Here is a 21,716-nt window from a genome sequence, read left to right as displayed (position 1 = left end):
AAATGGAAATCCCCAGTTCATCTGCAAACACATGTTTCATCAAATTTCGGGATGGCAAAATTTTAACAAAGATGCAAAGAATAGTGTGTAAAAAAGTAGCTTCATTTCCAGTTGCCTATCCAGTACCAGGAGTCTTCAGCTGGAAAATGGAAAGTTAAAAAAAAATTTTGATGAAATTATAAATATAAAATTGAAACTATACTTTGCCAAGGGGCTTCCGACTTTGGCCAATGAAGGGCTCCAGTGGCAATTTGCCAGGGGCCTGAGGGCTATACCTCATTTTTATAAAGCTATGCAGAGTTCATCCTCCCTCATGTGAAACACAGTGGTGTTGGACCACAAAGAGTATGGGGCTGAGTATGGAATGAGAACTATAATCTCAATTAGTAGTAGTAGTCGTATTTACATTAAAGTAGTTTCTAGAGGTACCAGCCAGGTTCAGGACACATTTTGCGAGATTCCACATATACACATAGTAAGACAGTCCCAGACCTAAAAAAGTTACACAGACTAGACAAGACAGACAAAGGATGGAAGGGGAAACAGGCACAGAGAGGAAGTGACTCCCTATGTGGCACTTTCGTCTTATAGATCAAGCCACAAGATAACTCTGTGATCCCCACTTTAGCCTTCCACTTCTTCGTAGCAAATGAAATGTTTACTACAGTTTTTGTAATTTTCTAGCGCCATGAGTAGGAAGATTCACCTGGAAAGGAATGACTACATCTCCTCCAGGTCTTGCAAACTGGTGGGCTCCATTTTGCCTGTGAAAGAGTTCCAGAACCAGATGAGACCCAGAGAACCAACATGAGACATGGTACGAGGAGCCACGGTAAGTGCATTCTCTGGTGAAGAGAACACTGGTGTAGAAATTAAAGCTTCCAGGCTGCTGTTTTGACATATCACTCCTTTTTGGAGATAGAAAGGCTTTCTAAGGATCTGTGAGATGTCTTGATAACCAGAGGGTCGAAACTGTGAAAGAGTTCAATGAGCTTCAGGCTGTATTTAATACAGAACTGAAGTGCTAGAACAGGACAATAGTCTGGGAAATGAATGACTGAGACTACTGCAGCTAACTGTACTAGATCCCAGTTATGGAGATCAAAATAATAAAAATAATTGCAATCCCCAATTTCCGGAAAGAAGCTACTACTGCTGACATGAGTTTCTCTTGGTGGTGATGATGCTGAAGGAAAGAACTTTAGTGGAGGTGCAAGATCCTGAGAGAAGACCACCGATTCTGTTGGTGGGCAGCTGGGACATGCAGATATGTAATCTTGTAAATCTAGATAGTTCCCCAGCATGTTGGCCAGGATGCCCATGCAGTCTGATGCAATCTGGAACCTCCAAGGAAGACATAAGTCTTATAATTTCAGGGTGAGGATAGAAGAGTTTCCTAGTGTTATACTTTTTTTTTTTTTTTTTTGCCACCCCTTAACTTGAAAGAGTTTGGCCAAGCATCTCCCTACCGATCGTCTTCTTGTATTGTCCTCTTTCCTATTGTGTGATAGTTGGGAGAGTTAACTTTGGAATTCTTAATTATGTGTGATCTGAACCTGTGGTATGAAGATTCCACAGAGGTCCTGATCCAAAGCCCACTGAATGGGAATCTATTGACTTCAGTAGTCTTTGGATTAGGCCCAAAGTCTGTAAAGTCTTCACCTCCCTGGTGCCAGCATGGTTGAGGAACATTGGTGTGGCCATGGGAATTTCCCTGTATTTCACTGATCCCTGGTTGCCATATCAGCCCCTTAGGGCTGCCAGCAGCTAGCAGACTGGCCCAACAGTTGGCGGTGGATCAGAGAAATGTAAAGGCCACCTTTTCACCTCCCATTTCTTAACTATTGTACACTCCTTGGCTGGAACTGAGGATCTTGACCTTTGAATTTATATAGTGTCTTTCATACAAGATTCTCAAAACATTTTAAAAATGTTAATGAATGGAGTCTCACAACACTTCAGTACAGTGGGAAGAATTCTTATTCCATTTTACAATGGGAAAATTGAGGCACACATATCTGAAGTGGCTCACTGAAAGTCACAGAGTGAACCTGTGGCAAAGCCAGAAATAGAACCCAAGGTTTAGTCCTAGTGCTGTGTTCTGTGCACGAGACTATGCTCCCTCCCTCAACCTGGTTCACAGAGCACATTACTTACTATACTCTCTCAAAAAAGCTCAGTATCTAAAACTGTAGTGTTGTTACATATTGTTTTCTTAGTGGCTTCATTTTAATCACTCGTGTGTACATATTCCTTTAAACGTAAAATGGTAGGCTGAGAAAAATAATGTACTGTTGTATATATTTATATAGAAAGACAACTGCTATGGAAAGCTGCTGAAGTTACACTTAAGCAAGGCAAAAACAATACATGCGCATATACAAAAGGAACAGGCAGAAATCATTTTATAAAAAAAAAAAATTTAAAACAGTAAAATGTCACATTACTGTTTAAAGCCAATAAGACAGTAATAGATTAGGAAATCAGTGATCTAATATATACTTAACAGTAACAGATTCTTTTCATAATGCCCATAGAATCAGTATTCATTCATTAATGTTTGTACTGTGCTGTGAATATGCAAAGAGCTATATAAGTACTGCATTATATTTATTACACTCAGATGTGAAATAATTAACTATGTCTTTTCTTAGTAATGGTTTTACATTCAGCAGAATGAAAGGGTTAAATGAAAATTAACCAGATTAGTAAAGAAAAATGTACTGTATGCAGAATTTCCAAGGTACCATTTCACTTGCAATAGACAGGAACTGAAGGTGACAGCCTTGTTTCAGAAAACAAGTAGTCAGCACCAACTCAGCAATGTTAGCAGTTCTCCGTGTTGGATATGAGCCAGATTTAATTTGGGCCCTGTGTATAAAGGTTTGGGTGCCTGAAACAGCGTCCAACCAGGGAAGATGTCCCTGTCTTTTTGCTTATAAAGGGATATTAGGCACAGCTTCTGTTTGTCATCAATATTATTTATCTTATCAACTCTGAGTACCAGCTGCTTCTCATCTTTTATGGAAGAATAGATTTCAGATATGGCCACACTGAGTCTCCTCTCTTCTGCTTTGTTTTGAAACCACAGTAAGAAACAATACATGTCTGAATACTGATTGCATACTTAATGATCCTGATCCTGAGTCATCCTGTTGACTATATTTGGAAAAGGATTAGGTCCTGAATAGTATTCACAACAGATTTTCCATTAGTAAGCTTCCAGTGTGTGGAAATTGTCAGTGTGATCATATCAAAACTGAATATGGTTTACTTCTGATAGCCTAAGCGCTGTTACTGTACCTGTTATGTCTGCTAACTTGTCACCAGACAATGGAATCGGTTTGACCAATTAGCAGATTTGGTGTTTAGACTTGTTTTGTGCTAAGACCCAAACAGCAATTGTAAAACCAAACACTAGTACTTTTGAGGTCAATTGACTTCATCAGGACTTGTGTTTGACCCATTGTGCACAGGCAGGAAGTCTGTCAGGTGAGCCAAATGAAAGACCTTCTCTGACCAAGTCAGTAGGAGCTATGTGGGCTCTGTCTCAGCTGGAAGTTGCTATTTGTGTATCGTACAGAACTTTAATATTCTTTGCAACTGTTGAAGCTCCCATGCTGTCAGGTGATGGGGTCAAGGTACACAGTGGAGGGCATAGTTTCTCAACTAGGGGGTGATGACCATACAGCTAGATGGAAGAGGGGGTTCCGAAACCATGGGATGGGAATTAGAAGCTGTTTTTGTATTATAACATGGAGTCATGATTAAGGCTAAGATTTTGTCACCGATATTTTTAGTAAAAGTCAGGGACAGGTAATGGGCAATAAAGAAAAATTCACGGAAGCTGTGACCTGTCCCTGACTTTTACTAAAAATATCGGTGACAAAATGGGAATCTGCGGGTCCACACACTGCCTGTAGCTGCACGGCAGCTAGGAGCTCCGGGGACCTCTACCGCGAGTTGTGTGTTGGGGCTCCAGGGTCCTCTGCTGCCTGCAGCAGATGGGGGCTCCGGGGACCCCTGCTGCCCGCAGCTCTGGGGGTCCCTCTGTTGGTTGGGAGCTCGGGGGTTCCCTTGCTGCCTGTGGTGGCTGGGAGCTGCAGGGTACCCTCACCACCTGCGGCGGCTTGGAGCTCCAGGAGCCACCAGAGGTGGCGGGGATACCCCTCAGGTCTCTGCCCCCACAGACGGCGGGGGAGCCTGCAGCTCCCGACCGCCACAGGCTGAAATTATGGAGGTCACTGGAAGTCATGGATTTCGTGACTTCCATGACCTCCGTGACTACATTGTAGCCTTAGTCATGATATGGAAAAATTTTAGAACCACTGATATAGGGCTTTATAGGAAAATAAGTTTCAATAACCAAAAGGAAGAACTACAGAAAGTCAGCTGAATACTACTAACCAGATCCTGGGTTCAGCTGAACTGCAGGGTGAATGTATGGGCTAAACTAGCATAAAGCTCATGTTTTTACTGCTCAGATTCAGGGCTGCTGCATGGCCTTAATGCTAGAACAGTTTGAGTTCAGTGGGGTTGCACAAGTGTAACTGATTGATTCTGTAAATGAAACATAGTAATGAAGTCTGTGGATAACGCACAAGAGTAGTAGACTCCAGTGCACTATTTTCATAGTTGTTTTTGCTGTGCAGTGCTAACAGGAGTAAAAAGCAGTAAAATCTTATTTCAGTTATATCAGCAGGTTTGACTAAATCCAAGTACAGATCAGATCTATTGCCATTATTGTAGTCACTTTTCAAAATAGAACTTCACTTTAAGGAAACATCGTTATATACAAGCTCACTTTTTATGCTAGATTTCTTCAATACAGAGACACATTCTGCACACTTTTCAGAAACTTTAAACCAGAAATAGTAATTAGAAAAACATCAGTAAATGATTTCAGAAGCTTTGCATTGAGATAATAGTCAAACACATAATTTGTTAAAAGAGCTTGGGAGAAAGAACCTCATTGGGAAATGTTGCCAGAGACACGGCAGAGAATATGTCAAAGGACACAAACTATATCATATAACACCAGGCATAAACTGCTACAGCTCTAATTTATGCTGTGAACATTTTATACATCTCTACAATTTACAAAGTCAGCAGATGTCTCAGTAAATACACTATAAGCCCAAAACAGGCAATTTAAGAAATAAAATTTCAGTAGAGGCACTGTCTTCAGGTACAGAGTTGAGAGATATGACTACATATGAGGTTTGGAGGAGGACAACTGACCTTATTTCTCTCTCTGATCTGTTAACCTGGGAAAGGTCATCAAGGATGGTTACAGTGTACCATAGGGCCAGGCCCCAAGTAGTTTGGTGGTAGCACAATGTGCTACTATGTGAGGGATCAAAGTTCAGAACGTAGACTTATCCCTTGCTTCCAATGACAGAAGAGGCTGGGAGTGTTCTAGACGCAACACAGCTGAGCCCTCAAGGGAAGGAAAAGGTGTTTAATGTTGTTCCTGAGCAGCACTTTTATATTAATCCAGGAGAACTATTCACAGGCTACCTCTTTCCTGGTTCACTGTGATGTGATGCCTTTATGAGGGATGAATTAAGAGGGGAAAAATGGAAGTGAGCATAGAGGACCCATCTTCCCCAAATTAATGTATTTTAGGACCACTATTCACAAGATGACGACTGCAGTAAGGATCTGTTGCATTTCCGTTATAGACTATTTTCAGTGTGGTAATTTCTTAACAATTGTGTCTGGGCTGAAATCTTTGCAAAAAAACAAGATCTAAGCCAAGGAAGAGTAACAACAATTATTTTTTATCAATCAGAAAAAAGTGGCTTGGCAGTTCTTCAGTTGTAAATGAATAAATAGGAATCTATCTATTATACTGTTGCTTTTGAACACTGTCAACCAAATTCCCCCTTTTCCACTCTCCGCCATATACATTACACAATTTTAGGCTATCCTAGACTTACCAAGTGTCATTTATACCTTCTTATACCTAAATTTTACTCTCTGTACTAGGTGGGGCAGGTCAAAAATGGAAGTTCTTTTCCATTTAAAAATTTTAAAAAATTTCTTTTAAAAAAAATTTCCTGAAGTTTTCTGACTTTTCCCAATAACATTATTCAAAACCAATAATTTTGGATTTTTCCACTGGAAAAAAGGGAGGGGGAGAAGAGAAGCTGTGAGAAAAAACAAAAGCCAAGAAGTTTTCATTTTAATTTGAATCCATCTATGTTATTTTGTTTAATTGAAAATTGGAAAATTTCAAATGATACAAAAAATTTGCCAAAAAAAATGTATAATTTGAAAAGACATTTTTGTCAAAAATTTCAACTATCCATAGTAATGAGACTGAATTTAGAGGTTATGGGGCTAGAATAGTGTTTGCAGCAGAAAGAGCAGCTGATGGGAGGTTGTACTTTAAAACAGGCGGTGGCCTATTTTTCCTGCTTTTGGATACTTGTTGTGTAATTTACATCTTACTCCCTTATACCTACTTACACCCAATTACCAACATGTAATTTACTACACTTTACATATTACCTCAGAATTTTCCCCTTTGTTTTAAAAATTCACTTTTTTAAGCATGAAACTTTGCAGTTGAATAGTCTGCATTGTGGCTTAATCCCAGCAGTGAGGGGATTTTGCATCATGCATGTATTTTAATAACACAATGGTGTGGAGTTAGAGTTCAGGCTGCAACACTATCCCTATCTTTCCCTGTATGTATACTTCTGTCACACATTTCTTAGAATTTCAGGGTTTATGTGCATGTGAGAATTGTGTTCAGATTGGTTTAGGAGCTCAGGTTGTGGTCAAGTTTGGCTCAGTCAGGGCACGATTAAAGATGAATGAGTGAGGGTCTGTGACTCTGCTGGAAACTGAGGTCAATACTGAAACAGAGACCTGAATTTTTCTGGGAGAATAAAAAGAGTCATAGGAATCTAAGAGGAAATTCACTGAGGGGAGATTTTGAAAAGAAAGCTTTTTTATTTTCATTTTTTGTTTCCTAGGTTTGTTTATTGAGCATCATCAGTGTGCTTGGCACTGTATGGAGCAAAGAGGGGACATAGGTTGTAAGGTCTTTGAGTGCAGACCCTAAGTAGACAAACAAGCAATATAAAACAGTACATACATACAGTGACCCACGTCCTGAGGGGATAGAGGCATCACAGCATGGTTCAAGGTGCTGATATATTTTACCATAGAGGGCAAGACCATCATGATATGCTGCCAAGTATCTTAAAAGTTTTTCAGCCTATGAGATTTCACTATACAACATGACTAGTTTGAATTAAGTATATAGGTTGTGAAGTGTTTAATATGATGGGTCAAATTCATCCCTGCTGTAATTCCTGTTGACTTTGGTGGAGTTATACAAGAGAGTAATCCAACCCAAGATGTCAAGGGAAAAACCCTCAAAAATAGGGCTAAAATTTCTGGAAGTAATAGCTACTTTGGTGAGCTTGAGATGTTTCCATATAAATCCAAAAGCAGGAACTGAAAGTATATTCACAGATAGGGAACGTCAGCATGGGATCTTGATTGAAACATGGTAGAAAAGTGAGTATTAGTAAATAATAAATAATTATTGACGATTATATAATATTTTTCATGCAAAATTTCCCAAAGCACACCTGTGATTATTGAAAATCTGCAATTGGGGAGAAAAGTAGGGACATGCTTTTTAATTCCACTGAAATACCTTGGATACGGAGAACTTTTTGAGGGGACAGCTTGGAAAAATAGCAAATTTATTGCTTAAAAATAAATACTGTGACTGTACATTTTAAGTAGGGACAGTAGACATGAAGCGTTCTGACAGTCTGATCCATAAATTACATACGTAGCAGTCATTTTCACCCATTCATGACACTTACCTTTGGGATGGAAAATGGCAGCCATTTATTAGTGCAGAGCTATAACTTAGAACAGCGTCATTTAGGACAGGAAGTGAAGAGTATTTTAATCAACTGAAATGCAAGGACATTTTGGAAGGCAGAATGTATCTGCCTGATTGGAATTTAGCCAAGTCATGATGATAACCGGCCATTTTGAGGAACTGAAGTGTAAAAAGAGGAACAGATATTCATGTGCTTTATGATACAAAAGGAGCAATCATAATAAAGGAAGAAAGCAATACAATTCAGAATAAACTAGATAGTTTAGGAACCTGCAGTTCAGTATAGAGAAAATATGAAATAAAAATGAAGGATTGGGGAATGTTATCTGTGGAAAATACTGTCAAACAGTACATGGTGCTTAAGAGCAATAAGACCAAAGACCTATTCAGGGATACATAAATGCAGTTATTGAATTGGAGGTAATTTGGAAGATTATAACATGGATGCTAGAAAGCTGTTAAGCCATTGTGAAATCATAGAATATCAGGGTTGGAAGGGACCCCAGAAGGTCATCTAGTCCAACCCCCTGCCTGAAGCAGGACCAATTCCCAGTTAAATCATCCCAGCCAGGGCTTTGTCAAGCCTGACCTTAAAAACCTCTAAGGAAGGAGATTCTACCACCTCCCTAGGTAACGCATTCCAGTGCTTCACCACCCTCTTAGTGAAAAAGTTTTTCCTAATATCCAATCTAAACCTCCCCCACTGCAACTTGAGACCATTACTCCTCGTTCTGTCATCTGCTACCATTGAGAACAGTCTAGAGCCATCCTCTTTGGAACCCCCTTTCAGGTAGTTGATAGCAGCTATCAAATCCCCCCTCATTCTTCTCTTCTGCAGGCTAAACAATCCCAGCTCCCTCAGCCTCTCCTCATAAGTCATGTGTTCTAGACCCCTAATCATTTTTGTTGCCCTTCTCTGGACTCTCTCCAATTTATCCACATCCTTCTTGTAGTGTGGGGCCCAAAACTGGACACAGTACTCCAGATGAGGCCTCACCAATGTCGAATAGAGGGGAACGATCACATCCCTCGATCTGCTCGCTATGCCCCTACTTATACATCCCAAAATGCCATTGGCCTTCTTGGCAACAAGGGCACACTGCTGATTCATATCCAGCTTCTCGTCCACTGTCACCCCTAGGTCCTTTTCCGCAGAACTGCTGCCTAGCCATTCGGTCCCTAGTCTGTAGCGGTGCATTGGATTCTTCCATCCTAAGTGCAGGACCCTGCACTTATCCTTATTGAACCTCATCAGATTTCTTTTGGCCCAATCCTCCAATTTGTCTAGGTCCTTCTGTATCCTATCCCTCCCCTCCAGCGTATCTACCACTCCTCCCAGTTTAGTATCATCCGCAAATTTGCTGAGAGTGCAATCCACACCATCCTCCAGATCATATATGAAGATATTGAACAAAACCGGCCCCAGGACCGACCCTTGTAAATGTAAGGACAAGCAGAAATACCTACAAACTGGAGAAGGGCTCTGCATATGGGAAACGATATCCAGACTTCTTGCTACGGAGAGAAGTTACTATACTGGATAAACAAAACAGATTAGCCATGAGAATAATTGGTGTAAGTAGGGTTTGTTTGTTTGTTTGTTTGTTAAAGAAATACTTTATTGGAAGCAAAACTGCTAACTGAGGCGGGCTGGCTTTCTTCTGTTTTGCATTTTTCTTGTGTTATTGTGTTGAAGAACGAAAGGCATGTCTTCACTAGCAACGTTAAAGTGTTGGCTGTGGCAGCACTGCCGTGGCAACACTTTAACGTGGCTGTTTAGTCGCGGCATAGCGCTGGGAGAGAGAGCGCTCCCAGTGCTATAAAAAAACCCACCTCCACGGGGGGAATAGCTACCAGTGCAGGGAGCACAGCTCCCAGCGCTGGTGCACTGTCTGCACTGCCACTTTACTGCACTGAAACTTGCAGCGCTCGGGGGGGGGGGGGGGTGTTTTTCCACACCCCGGAGCCAGAAAGTTGCAGTGCTGTAAAGTGCCAGCGTAGACAAGCCCTAAATGAGCTCTCTATTCTGCTGATCCTGGTAGTTCTAAGATAATACAGGATAATGATGATGCATAATTGGAATCACAGCCAATTCTGAAACAATTAAACTGGAGCACATGTTTTAAGTGTGTCATAAATGGTTTTTTATTGCAAAAAACCCTTAGAGAGTATACAAAATTATTGGTAAGGTTTATTTAGCCGTTCTACAACCGTGCCAGTTAGAACAAGGACCATCACCAAAGTGAAAACAAAGGTACTCTTAGGACACCCAAGTTTGAAGTTTTTGGTCATTTTACAGACATTCTGAGTGACATTTGTGTATTTTAAAGGTGTAGGATTTGTGTAAAGAAAGTGTAACAATGTTTTTGGGCATTAGGTCAACTTTACTCCACTTTGCTGACTCATACATTCAAGCTTTGTAAACAATTTTTGTTTGCAAATTACGACCTGCAAAGTTTAATTTTTAGCAAATGAATATTTAAAATAGATCATTTACCCCATTTTATAACTCAGAAACAGTGTAACATGTATTTGTAAAAAGGCTGGGATTTTGTGCACCACATTGTGTTAGTTTGTAACTACTGAAAATTGTGATTTATAATTGAAATGCCAATACTTAGCCATGATGACACAAGCAATCTTAATATAATAAGCAGCACTATATTATGAGGTTCACAGATTCGGGAAATGATGGGCCTTATTCACTGCTGCATTACTCTATTTTTATGCAGGTATCACTCCACTGATTGGTGTAAAACTGGAATGATGCAATGAGGAGTCAATCCCATGTGTGTAGCTTAATGGTTACTTTCTATATTTAGCTGAGTTTGAAGAATTTTAGTGCTGCATAACAGAGAAGTTGATAATATAAGCTGTAACTGGGCACAGTGTGGATACTCTTCCCTGCTCCCTCCCTGGACAGATCTGGTAGTGAACCTCATCCCTCACTTACAATGCAACCCTCTTTTAATGCAGTCCTGCATCTCTCCTGAGTACAAACTTACGCTTTATTGCATAGTGCTTCTTCTGAAATGGACAAACGTGCAGACAGTGAGGGCTAAGTAAAGGGTATTTGCACTTGAAATAATGGAACACAAATGCAATTTCATAGCAAAAGCAGTATTATCCCTAATTACACTGCTTATAGTGTCAGAAAGCATGAATTTTGTCTTTAATATACTGGAAGTTCATTTGGGGACATAAGGTTTTCTTCTTTCCAGAATTTTGAACCTTTGTACAAAATTAAGGCTTCAAGAATTGAAAGTTGTTTCATCATAAGTGTATCAGGATCTGCTCCCCTGTCAGTGCCTGCATGCAAATGTAAGCCCTGATGCTCCAAAAGAGCCCGACTGCGCAGAGTTCTGTTGAGTTCAGTGGGGCTCTGCACAGGCATGGAGATCCACCTACACAGAGCTCCTTGCAGAATCAGGGCATTACACATTATTAATGGGTACTTTCCTACCCATTTCAGGTACTTAGAGGCAAATCTTACTTTCCATCTCCATGCAGACACAGAAGACCCCAGTTGCACCAGCACTGCTGTGATACCATTATAATCCCCCACCCAAGAGAGGCAGGATTTGGGGAGCATACACAGAGGCTGTACAACACCGGCACACTACAGAACATGGTTTATAACCAAGTTTATTTTGAAAGATTTAGCAACTCTTAAAAAATTACTACACAGGTTTAGCTCAGAGATTTTATTGTGTTGCTATAATACTTGCTTAATGAGCACAGGAACAAAATCACTTGTAAGTCAAAAACTTGGCATTCATTTAAAAGTGTAAGTCAAAAGTGGGAAGGGAAATCAAGTTGATGAACCAACCCCTAGGCAGAAATTAAACAAAGGGAACTTTCTGAAAAACAAAAAAAAAAAGAAGTGATCCTACATGACTATCTGCCATATTTGTGAACTGTTTCTTTCAAAATGGTCCCAAACCTACATTGTGCTGAGAAACTTCAACTCTTGTGGTCTTCAAGGGTTTTGGTTTGCATCTTTGATATAATGAACTTCTAAAATGTGTCCTCTAAGGGGCAGCATTGGGGAGCAGATATATTTGGATAAACATTATTTATATACGTGGTTCAGTGCCGTGTGTTTAAAGAACCTATTGTAAGTAATGGAATATGAGTGCTCAAAAGATGGACGTTTTGTGTCAAATCATGAGTTTTCTAAGTGTAACTGTATGTATATTTGAGGATCATTATTAGAAATTGTTCAGCTAAAACTCTAAAAGCATGGAAACCTGTGAATGTGGGATGTCTGAAAGCACATAGGAAACCTGCTTTTTGTTGGCCTACCTAACTGGCACTGCCACCTTGGATTACTTTTCTCCAAGAAGCATCAAGATAAGTCATTTTCAGGATAACATTACATTTTGCACCAACACTAATTAACTAATGCTGAGAGGTCATTCCTGGAAATACCTTTTTAGGGATTTAGGGATCCCTACACTTTTTAGGCCATGTCTACACTAGCAATCTCACAGTGCCACAGCTGTACCGATGCAGCTGTGCCGCTGTAAAATCGTTTGTGTAGCCACTCTATGCCGATGAAAGAGAGCTCTCCTGTTAGCATAATTAAACCACTTCCAATGAGCGGTGGTAGCTATGTTGGCAGAAGAGCCTCTCCCGCTTACATAGTGCTGTCCACACTGGCGCTTCTGTTGGTGTAACTTATGTTGCTTAGAGGGATGTTTTTTTCATACCTCTGAGCGACATTAGCACTTTTGTCAGTATAACTTATGTAGACATAGCCTAGAAACATTGCTGCCTATCATGACATAATATGGCATCACTCTGGGGTTCTGTGTGCCTGCCGGTTAGTCTTGTGTATTTATTTTTATATATATATATAGCTATGTACTTTCTAGTATTTTATTAATGCTGCTCTGTTACCTATTGACTTCACAACTTTTATAATGTTCTTTTAATATATTTAAATGTTACAAATATGTACCTATCTCTAATGTACCAATCGCTTTGTGGTATCTAGGTGCCAAATACAAGAACTTTAAGCTGCTGTATTCTTGGGCTGTCTTTTCTGTTCTGCCCTTGATGGGTTATATAGTCCATAAGTTGTTTTTTGCTAGGGGTGGGGAGACTGCGGATATTTATAGAAAAGGGAAAAGGATGGCTGGACTGATATCATAGAATATCAGGGTTGGAAGGGACCTCAGGAGGTCATCTAGTCCAACCCCCTGCTCAAAGCAGGACCGATCCCCGACTAAATCATCCCAGTCAGGGTTTTGTCGAGCCTGACCTTAAAAACTTCTAGGGAAGGAGATTCATCACCTCCCTAGGTAACGCATTCCAGTGTTTCACCACCCTCGTAGTGAAAAAGTTTTTACAATATCCAACCTAAATCTCCCCCACCGTAACTTGAGACCATTACTCCTTGTTCTGTCATCTGCTACCACTGAGAACAGTCTAGAGCCATCCTCTTTGGAACCCCCTTTCACGTAGTTGAAAGCAGCTATCAAATCCCCCCTCATTCTTCTCTTCTGAAGACTAAACATCCCCAGTTCCCTCAGCCTCGCCTCATAAGTCATGTGTTCCAGTCCCCTAATCATTTTTGTTGCCCTCTGCTGGACTCTTTCCAATTTTTCCACATCCTTCTTGTAGTGTGGGGCCCAAAACTGGACACACTACTCCAGATGAGGCCTCACCAATGTCGAATAGAGGGGAACGATCACGTCCCTCGATCTGCTGGCAATGCCCCTACTTATACATCCCAAAATGCCATTGGCCTTCTTGGCAACAAGGGCACACTGCTGACTCATATTCGACTTCTCGTCCACTGTAACCCCTAGGACCTTTTCTGCAGAACTGCTGCTGAGCCATTTGGTCCCTAGTCTGTAGCGGTGCATGGGATTCTTCCATCCTAAGTGCAGGACTCTGCACTTGTCCTTGTTGAACCTCATCAGATTTCTTTTGGCCCAATCCTCCAATTTGTCTAGGTCCCTCTGTATCCTATCCCTCCCCTCCAGCGTATCTACCACTCCTTCCAGTTTAGTGTCATCTGCAAACTTGCTGAGGGTGCAATCCACATCATCCTCCAGATCATTTATGAAGATATTGAACAAAACCGGCCCCAGGACTGACCCCTGGGGCATGCCACTTGATACCGGCTGCCAACTAGACATGGAGCCATTGATCACTACCCGTTGAGCCCGACAATCTAGCCAGCTTTCTATCCACCTTATCGTCCATTCATCCAGCCCATACTTCTTTAACTTGCTGGCAAGAATACTGTGGGAGACCGTTTCAAAAGCTTTGCTAAAGTCAAGGAACAACATGTCCACTGCTTTCTCTTCATCCACAGAGCCAGTTATCTCGTCATAGAAGGCAATTAGATTAGTCAGGCATGACTTGCCCGTGGTGAATCCATGCTGACTGTTCCTGATCACTTTCCTCTCCTCTAAGTGCTTCAGAATTGATTCCTTGAGGACCTGCTCCATGATTTTTCCAGGGACTGAGGTGAGGCTGACTGGTCTGTAGTTCCCAGGATCCTCCTTCTTCCCTTTTTTAAAGATGGGCACTACATTATCCTTTTTCCAGTCATCTGGGACCTCCCCCAATCGCCATGTGTTTTCAAAGATAATAGCCAATGGCTCTGCAATCACATCCGCCAACTCCTTTAGTACTCTCGGATGCAACGCATCCGGCCCCATGGACTTGTGCTCATCCAGCTTTTCTAAATAGTCCCGAACCACTTCTTTCTCCACAGAGGGCTGGGTCACCTTCTCCCCATGTTGTGCTGCCCAGTGCAGCAGTCTGTGAGCTGACCTTGTTAGTGAAGACAGAGGCAAAAAAAGCATTGAGTACATTAGCTTTTTCCACATCCTCTGTCACTAGGTTGCCTCCCTCATTCAGTAAGGGGCCCACACTTTCCTTGACTTTCTTCTTGTTGCTAACATACCTGAAGAAACCCTTCTTGTTACTCTTAACATCTCTTGCTAGCTGCAAATCCAGGTGTGATTTGGCCTTCCTGATTTCACTCCTGCAAGCCCGAGCAGTATTTTTATACTCATCACTGGTCATTTATCCAATCTTCCGCTTCTTGTAAGCTTCTTTTTTGTATTTAAGAGCAGCAAGGATTTCACTGTTAAGCCAAGCTGGTCGCCTGCCATATTTACTATTCTTTCTACACATCGGGATGGTTTGTCCCTGTAACCTCAATAAGGATTCTTTAAAATACAGCCAGCTCTCCTGGACTCCTTTCCCCCTCATGTTATTCTCCCAGGGAATCTTGCCCATCAGTTCCCTGAGGGAGTCAAAGTCTGCTTTTCTGAAGTCCAGGGTCTGTATTCTGCTGCTCTCCTTTCTTCCTTGTGTTAGGATCCTGAACTCGACCGTTTCATGGTCACTGCCTCCCAGGTTCCCATCCACTTTTGCTTCCCCTACTAATTCTTCCCAGTTTGTGAGCAGCAGGTCAAGAAGAGCTCTGCCCCTAGTTGGTTCCTCCAGCACTTGCACCAGGAAATTGTCCCCTACATTTTCCAAAAACTTCCTGGATTGCCTGTGCACTGCTGTATTGCTCTCCCAGCAGATATCAGGGTGATTGAAGTCTCCCATGAGAACCAGGGCCTGCGATCTAGTAACTTCTGCGAGTTGCCGGAAGAAAGCCTCGTCCACCTCATCCCCCTGGTCTGGTGGTCTATAGTAGACTCCCACCACGACACCACAACATTGCTCACACTTCTAAACTTAATCCAGAGACTCTCAGGTTTTTCTGCAGTTTCATACTTGAGCTCTGAGCAGTCGTACTGCTCCCTTACATACAATGCAACTCCCCCACCTTTTCTGCCCTTAATGTCCTTCCTGAATAGTTTATATCCATCCATGACAGTACGCCAGTCATGTGAGTTATCCCACCAAGTCTCTGTTATTTCAATCACATCATAATTCCTTGACTGTGCCAGGACTTCCAGTTTTCCCTGCTTGTTTCCCAGGCTTCGTGCATTTGTATATAGGCACTTGAGGTAACCTGCTGATCGTTCCTCTTTCTCAGTATGAGGCAGGGGCCCTCCCCTCTCATGCACTCCTGCTCGTGCCTCCTCCTGGTATCCCACTTCCCCACTTACCTCAGGGTTTTGGTCTCCTATAAACTGTGTTTTTTGAAAACAAACTTCTGAAAATAGATTAGTCTTGCATTTGCCTACCCTACACTTTCCCCTCTACAGTTCTGACTGGTGCCACTGCAGATGCAGCTGCAGTAGTGGTAACAACAGTGGCAGTTCTTATGAAAAGTAGGACACTGGCTGCTGTTGCTCGGCTTTTTACCTTTGTGTCCTAGGAATGCTTATTTCTTCCTGACAGCAGGGAAGCTTAGTGACAGCATTTTCTGTTTAAGATTTTGAGTGTTTATTTGTAAGTACACACTTGCTTGTTATCATCAGCATAATGCTGATAATTGAGTCTGTAATATCCAATTAAATCAGTGCAGTTACTCGACGTGTCACCTGAGAACAGAAATTATTTCCCTGAGTTTGTTTAGATGACTACCAAGATTTATTGACCCAATGCTGAGAGTTAAATATGGTGAAGCTCAGATCCATATTTAGCTAAGGGACACCAGAGCATGCCGTAAGGGACCTTTGGGCCGAGCTTCCTTTGTGATCCAGGGACCTCTTGATCCCAGTTGGCAGAGGACACAGGGGTGCATAGGATTACAGAGGTCTGCTGGGTCTGATCTCGACATAATAGTTGTCAAAGGGTATCATGTAACATCTCCAATGAAAGCCTGTGTCACACTAGTCAGCAAAATCACTGTGAAATGTGTGAACAGATAGTATGTAAGGAGTTATGTATCTACACTGAAAATTATGCTCTTAAAGTCTATGAGTTGGGGTTGGAAGATGATAAAATTTCTTTTGGACAGTTGACACTTATTTATCTGTCTGGCTATATGTAAATTGAGTATTCTGTACTTCACTATGAATTCCTATTTACACTCTGAGCAAAATGCTAATCAAGTGATTGCAAAGTCTCCAGGGGAGAATCTAGATAGGAAAAAACAAGCAGCGGGAGTTACTCTGTTTACAAGTGAATGATTGGAACTACATCTGGGGTTCATAGGTACATGCAGGTATCCTTCCCTGAGGGGACAAGGTGCCAGGTGGCTTGTCTTATGAATGGAGGCTCACAGGCGATCTGGCAGTTTGATGCTGGGAGAGAAATTCTGGGGGGCGCTAATCTTTATGAGACAGGGGAATGTCTTGTTAGTTAAGTTTAGACTCTAGAAAGCATGTTATGATTTTATTTTACATGTAACCCTTTGTTTCCATTAATTCTACTTACATCTTCTCAAAACTCTGTTCTTTATTCAGTAAACTTTTACTTGTTTTCACTGTAAACAACTCCGACTGCTGTGTGTTCAAGAGAGTGGTGATCCTGAGACAAAACTGGTAAGCCAGAGTGTACTGGTCCTTTGGGAGCAGTGATCTGTGAATTCTATGATAGTCCAGTGGAACTGGGGCTGGATACTGCAGGGGGATACTCAGAGTCCTTAGGGATAGAGTGTGCCTAATGCTTGCCTGCAAAGGGTCAGTGGAGCCTGCGGAGGCTGAGAGGGGAGTGCTTGTGTTGCCTGTGGCTGGTGGAGTCAAGGAGCTGACTCCTGACAGGTACAGACAAGGCTTCCTCATGCCAAGGGCAGGTGGTAGTGAGATGCCTCACAACTCTGGTATACCTGAGAAGCATCAAACTCTCCCCCTGCTACCATCTCTATACTAGGCTCCCAAGGGAATCTCTATTGATATCCCAGGGGGCTTCCAGGGGAAACAAAGACCCATGTGGGTCACATGCCATAGAGAGAAATAGAGCTTCTGGAGAGCCCATCCTGGAGCCCCAGGCCAGCTCCTTCTTTGACAGGCCCCGAAAGGGCCCGTGAGGGAGAGGGGAAACAATAAACCCAGGCTCTTTGAGGAAACGGAGGTCACCATCAATTCAATATTTTCAGAGCCATCTCTGAGCCCAGTTTGGCTCCCTGTCCTGAAGCAGGATTATTAGGGAAAAGTTCCCAAAGGGGACATAAACAGAGCTGATTTTATTTATTTATTTCCTGAGCCCACCTTCATGGAGTGCAACACAGTGGATAATCCTTAGCACCTCATTCCCCTGCTCACCTTCAGAGTATATAGCATGGCAGATCAATGCAGAAAAGACCAGGCCAACAGATGTGTGCTTCAGTGAACCAGAGTTTTTGTGAGACCTATCCAGTAATTCCTGTTCTCCCCTCCACATCTCACCATGTCACATCCATCGGCAGAGATCGAGATCCCATTGTATATTGTCTGCTTCTTCAACTAGTGAGTGCAGAGAATGGTGGTAGTGGAGGGGAGTGGGTGGCATAAAGCCAGCTACGCTGATGATATGCCAGCTGATGATTTTCCTGCGATAGGGAAATTCTCCACAGCTCCTTCATGTTGGTTTAAGGTCCCTTTGCACAACTCCAGGTTGAAGATCTGTACCTAAATCTTTAGTCACCCGAACATGGCTTTTATATAAACGTAATTTTACTGATCTATACGTATATTCATTTCACATTGAGCACTGACAGCATGTGCAACACCTTAAAAGTCAATGACGTTGTACAGGTTGTAAACAGAAAACTTAGTTCTGAATGTTTTTATCAGAGGTATCTGGAACACCTTTCGTTATAGCCATAAATTTCTTAAAGTTAAATTGCAAAGCTAAAATAAAAAATGATGTAAGCACCAAGGTATGTGCTAAATTCCCAGCTAAGGTGTTAAGGGCATACAGCACAGAAATAATTAGTTTAACTTGCTTATAATGGATTGCATGGGACTAACTGTATCAGTGAGATCACAGAATGATGCATTCTGGAATTTCTTCAGTGAACTAGAAAAGGATTAACTGATGGCAAAACAATGGATTTCTAAAATAGCAAGCTTAAATTTATTCAGTGTTTGTCCCCACTTATTGGGAAATGGGGGGATCTTGAAAGAGGGGAAGGAGATTTGCCAAAATTTCTGGGTATACCTCAGTTTTCCTGTAAATTTGGTTGGTATTTTTCTTCTATAGAAATGTCCACTGAATTTTTTTTCCCTACAAATGCAACTACAATTTTTTTAAATCTGAAAGAGAAAAATATCAACTCAAAAAGGTTTTACATGCTCAAAACACCACCTCCTACTGCACATTCCCTGCAGTGCAATATTTTAGACCTTGTATTTTATATATTCAGAGGAACTCCCAATAGAACATTTGCCTGAGAATGGAGTGCAGGATCAGGCAAAAAATGCATTCATGAAATATTTTTATTTGGCCAAATTCTGTGCCAATTCACACCCTGGGCAATCCCATTGGCTTCAGTGATTCAGCCATGTGATGTGTAGTTAAAGAATCTGTCTTGTTGCCATTTGCTCCTCCTTCAGAACTCAGTCATGTGGGGTATAGAGCATCCTTAACTTCCATCAACCTCCGTGAGAGTCAAGGGTGCTCTGCACTTTCCAGGATTGGACCCTTAAACAGTTTTTGCTGTAAAAAAACAAAACAAGTTAACTTCTGTGTGTATTCTGTGTTGTGTTCTTTTCAGATGAAACAGTGAAATGAAAATTTCACTTCATTCACTGTTAGGAAAAGCATGTTTTTCAACATCTCCTTTGAACATCATCCATGCGTTAGAATATTTTAAAGTGTATTTTTACATAGTGACTGGCAACCTCTGAAACACCATTTCAGCTTGAATGAGGTCATATGCTACCAAAATACTGTTCATATTAGGAAACTCACATGAATTGAAAGTAGCACAGCTATAAAAGGGAAGGCAACAGGTGTTTTGTTAGATAGCAAATACTGATCATTCTACTGCTCTTTATACATGTGTAAAATAATTGATACTTCATATTTTAAAAAATTACAAACTTGTACCAGATATCAGTAAGCTGCAGTGTTTCTAATTTAAGGTATGATTACTTTAAAATCTTTTGATGACTAAAACATGATATCCTGTGTGTCACTCTTCTAGAGGAGTTCAGGTTTCATAATGTGATATGGGATCAAAAGAATTTTGCTTGGGTACCAAACATCTGATGACTAAGAGCAGGCTGGCAGGAAAACAGGGTACAGCACCACTACTGTGCTTCTACAGGAAAAACCGGAGGGATTATCAGCATTCTGAACTTTTTATAGAGATTAGTGTAAAGTGTATATTCAGCCTGTTATGAATAAGTATTTACTGTGCTGCACCAGATCGTGGAGTAGTTTTCCTGAGTGCAGTGGGACTGCTCACAGGAATAAGAGCTATAGGATTGGGCCACTAGAGTCTGTTCCCAAGTTTTACAGTGCCTTAATAGGAATTTGAGCATGTAACCTAATTTCACTAAGACTCAGTTTTCCTTTTTTGTAAAGTGATTTTGAGAACTTCATATGAAAGGTGCTATATGAGTGCATGTTATTGCTTGATTTCAGCTTTAACTGAATTTTTTATAATATTACATCCCCAAAAGTAAACAGGTTAAAATAATTACAGAATGATAGTAATTATTCAACCTAATATTTCAGATACAGTGCTGTATATGTAAAATGTCTTAATGTTAAAGTTTGAAGGATAGGGTCTCAGAGGAATCAGGGAAAACTCCTCTTAAAATGTGAACTCAAACATTTGAAAATATATCTAAAAATCTAGTTTGTTTATGAGTTCTTTAGATGGACAGTTACATGACCACCAAGTCAGGATCAATGCAGTCACAGAAGTCCATGTCATTGTGTGCTTGGTTTTACTGGGACTACTCACATGAGTAAGGGCTGCAAGATAAAGCCCTGGATTCTTGACTCCCAGTGTTGTACTGTCAGACTACACTGTCATCCGCATAGTACATACAGCAGTAGTTCCAGAGGACTACTTATGTATAAAGCACTGAAATTTAAATGTGATACAAGGTTTTTTGGTTTGTATAGTTTCTGTGTCCCAAAGGGTGACTTGCTGCCCTGCATGGTACTAAACTGACTGAAAGCGATGGGCGAGAATTGTTTTACGTTTTGGGAGTTAAGCACTGTTAAGACTGTCTTCTTTTGAAATGTGTGAAGAGTAATATGGGATTTCATCAGAAACACTGATATATAATAAATGGAGAATATGATATAATATGCTTATAATAGATAGAAAATACCAAAATATTATGTATTGAATTTGGAAATACATGTACTATTTACACTGTGATCTGGTAGTTGTGCACTGTCAGTCAACAGTTTTGAAAAGTCATCCATGTGTCATTCATGTGTCAGTGTTTCTGCCTCATCTTGGGCATGCCAGATAGATTGCATGTGTATGACCTATGTTAGTGAGTGATTAAGAATCTTGCTGTCTTGGTTAGTGAAGGTAAGTCTTGTTGGTGCTTAAATACCAAGGTTTTGTGCATCTTAGAGATACCTTACATAGGGCCTGTTCTTCACTGCATTGCACCTTGTGAGTTCATTCAGACCTCTGCCAACTAGGTGTAAATGCTATCTATCTGATTTATTTTACATCCACTTTCAATGGGTGCAAGTAACTACACACAATACAAAGCAGGAGAGAATCAGGCCCTATGAAAGAAATCCTGGCATTGAAGTCCATGGGAGTTTCACAATAGATTTCAGTGGGGCCAGGATTTCATCCTATGTCTGTAAACCAAGTACATCCTTTAAAAATAATTAGTCCTCTAGTTGGAGAAAGAATCCCTCATTGAGATCAATATTACGTGGTGGTGCTATTTTATAGCGAAATTTCAGTAGCAATAGTAGTTGTGAATAAAGCTAAATCTTCCTCCAAAATGAGATAAATAGAGATTATTATAAATATCTTTTCAGAAGTATATTTACAGCTAAG

The 21,716-nt window shown here is 41.0% G+C and overlaps 1 protein-coding gene across 1 annotated transcript in view; it reads left to right on the top strand.

The window, feature by feature from the left end:
- Nucleotides 1–21,716, top strand: part of MAP3K7CL (MAP3K7 C-terminal like) — an 84,477-nt gene that overhangs the window by 5,762 nt on the left and 56,999 nt on the right. The window contains exon 2 of the mRNA XM_075133258.1: nucleotides 685–832. Within this exon, the coding sequence (XP_074989359.1) occupies nucleotides 815–832 (18 nt within the window). The 5' untranslated portion in view covers nucleotides 685–814. The remainder of the gene's footprint in view (nucleotides 1–684; nucleotides 833–21,716) is intronic.

Source organism: Caretta caretta, chromosome 1 (assembly GCF_965140235.1).
Source record: "Caretta caretta isolate rCarCar2 chromosome 1, rCarCar1.hap1, whole genome shotgun sequence".
Taxonomy (NCBI): domain Eukaryota; kingdom Metazoa; phylum Chordata; order Testudines; family Cheloniidae; genus Caretta; species Caretta caretta.
This window is presented reverse-complemented; position numbering and strand designations above follow the sequence as displayed.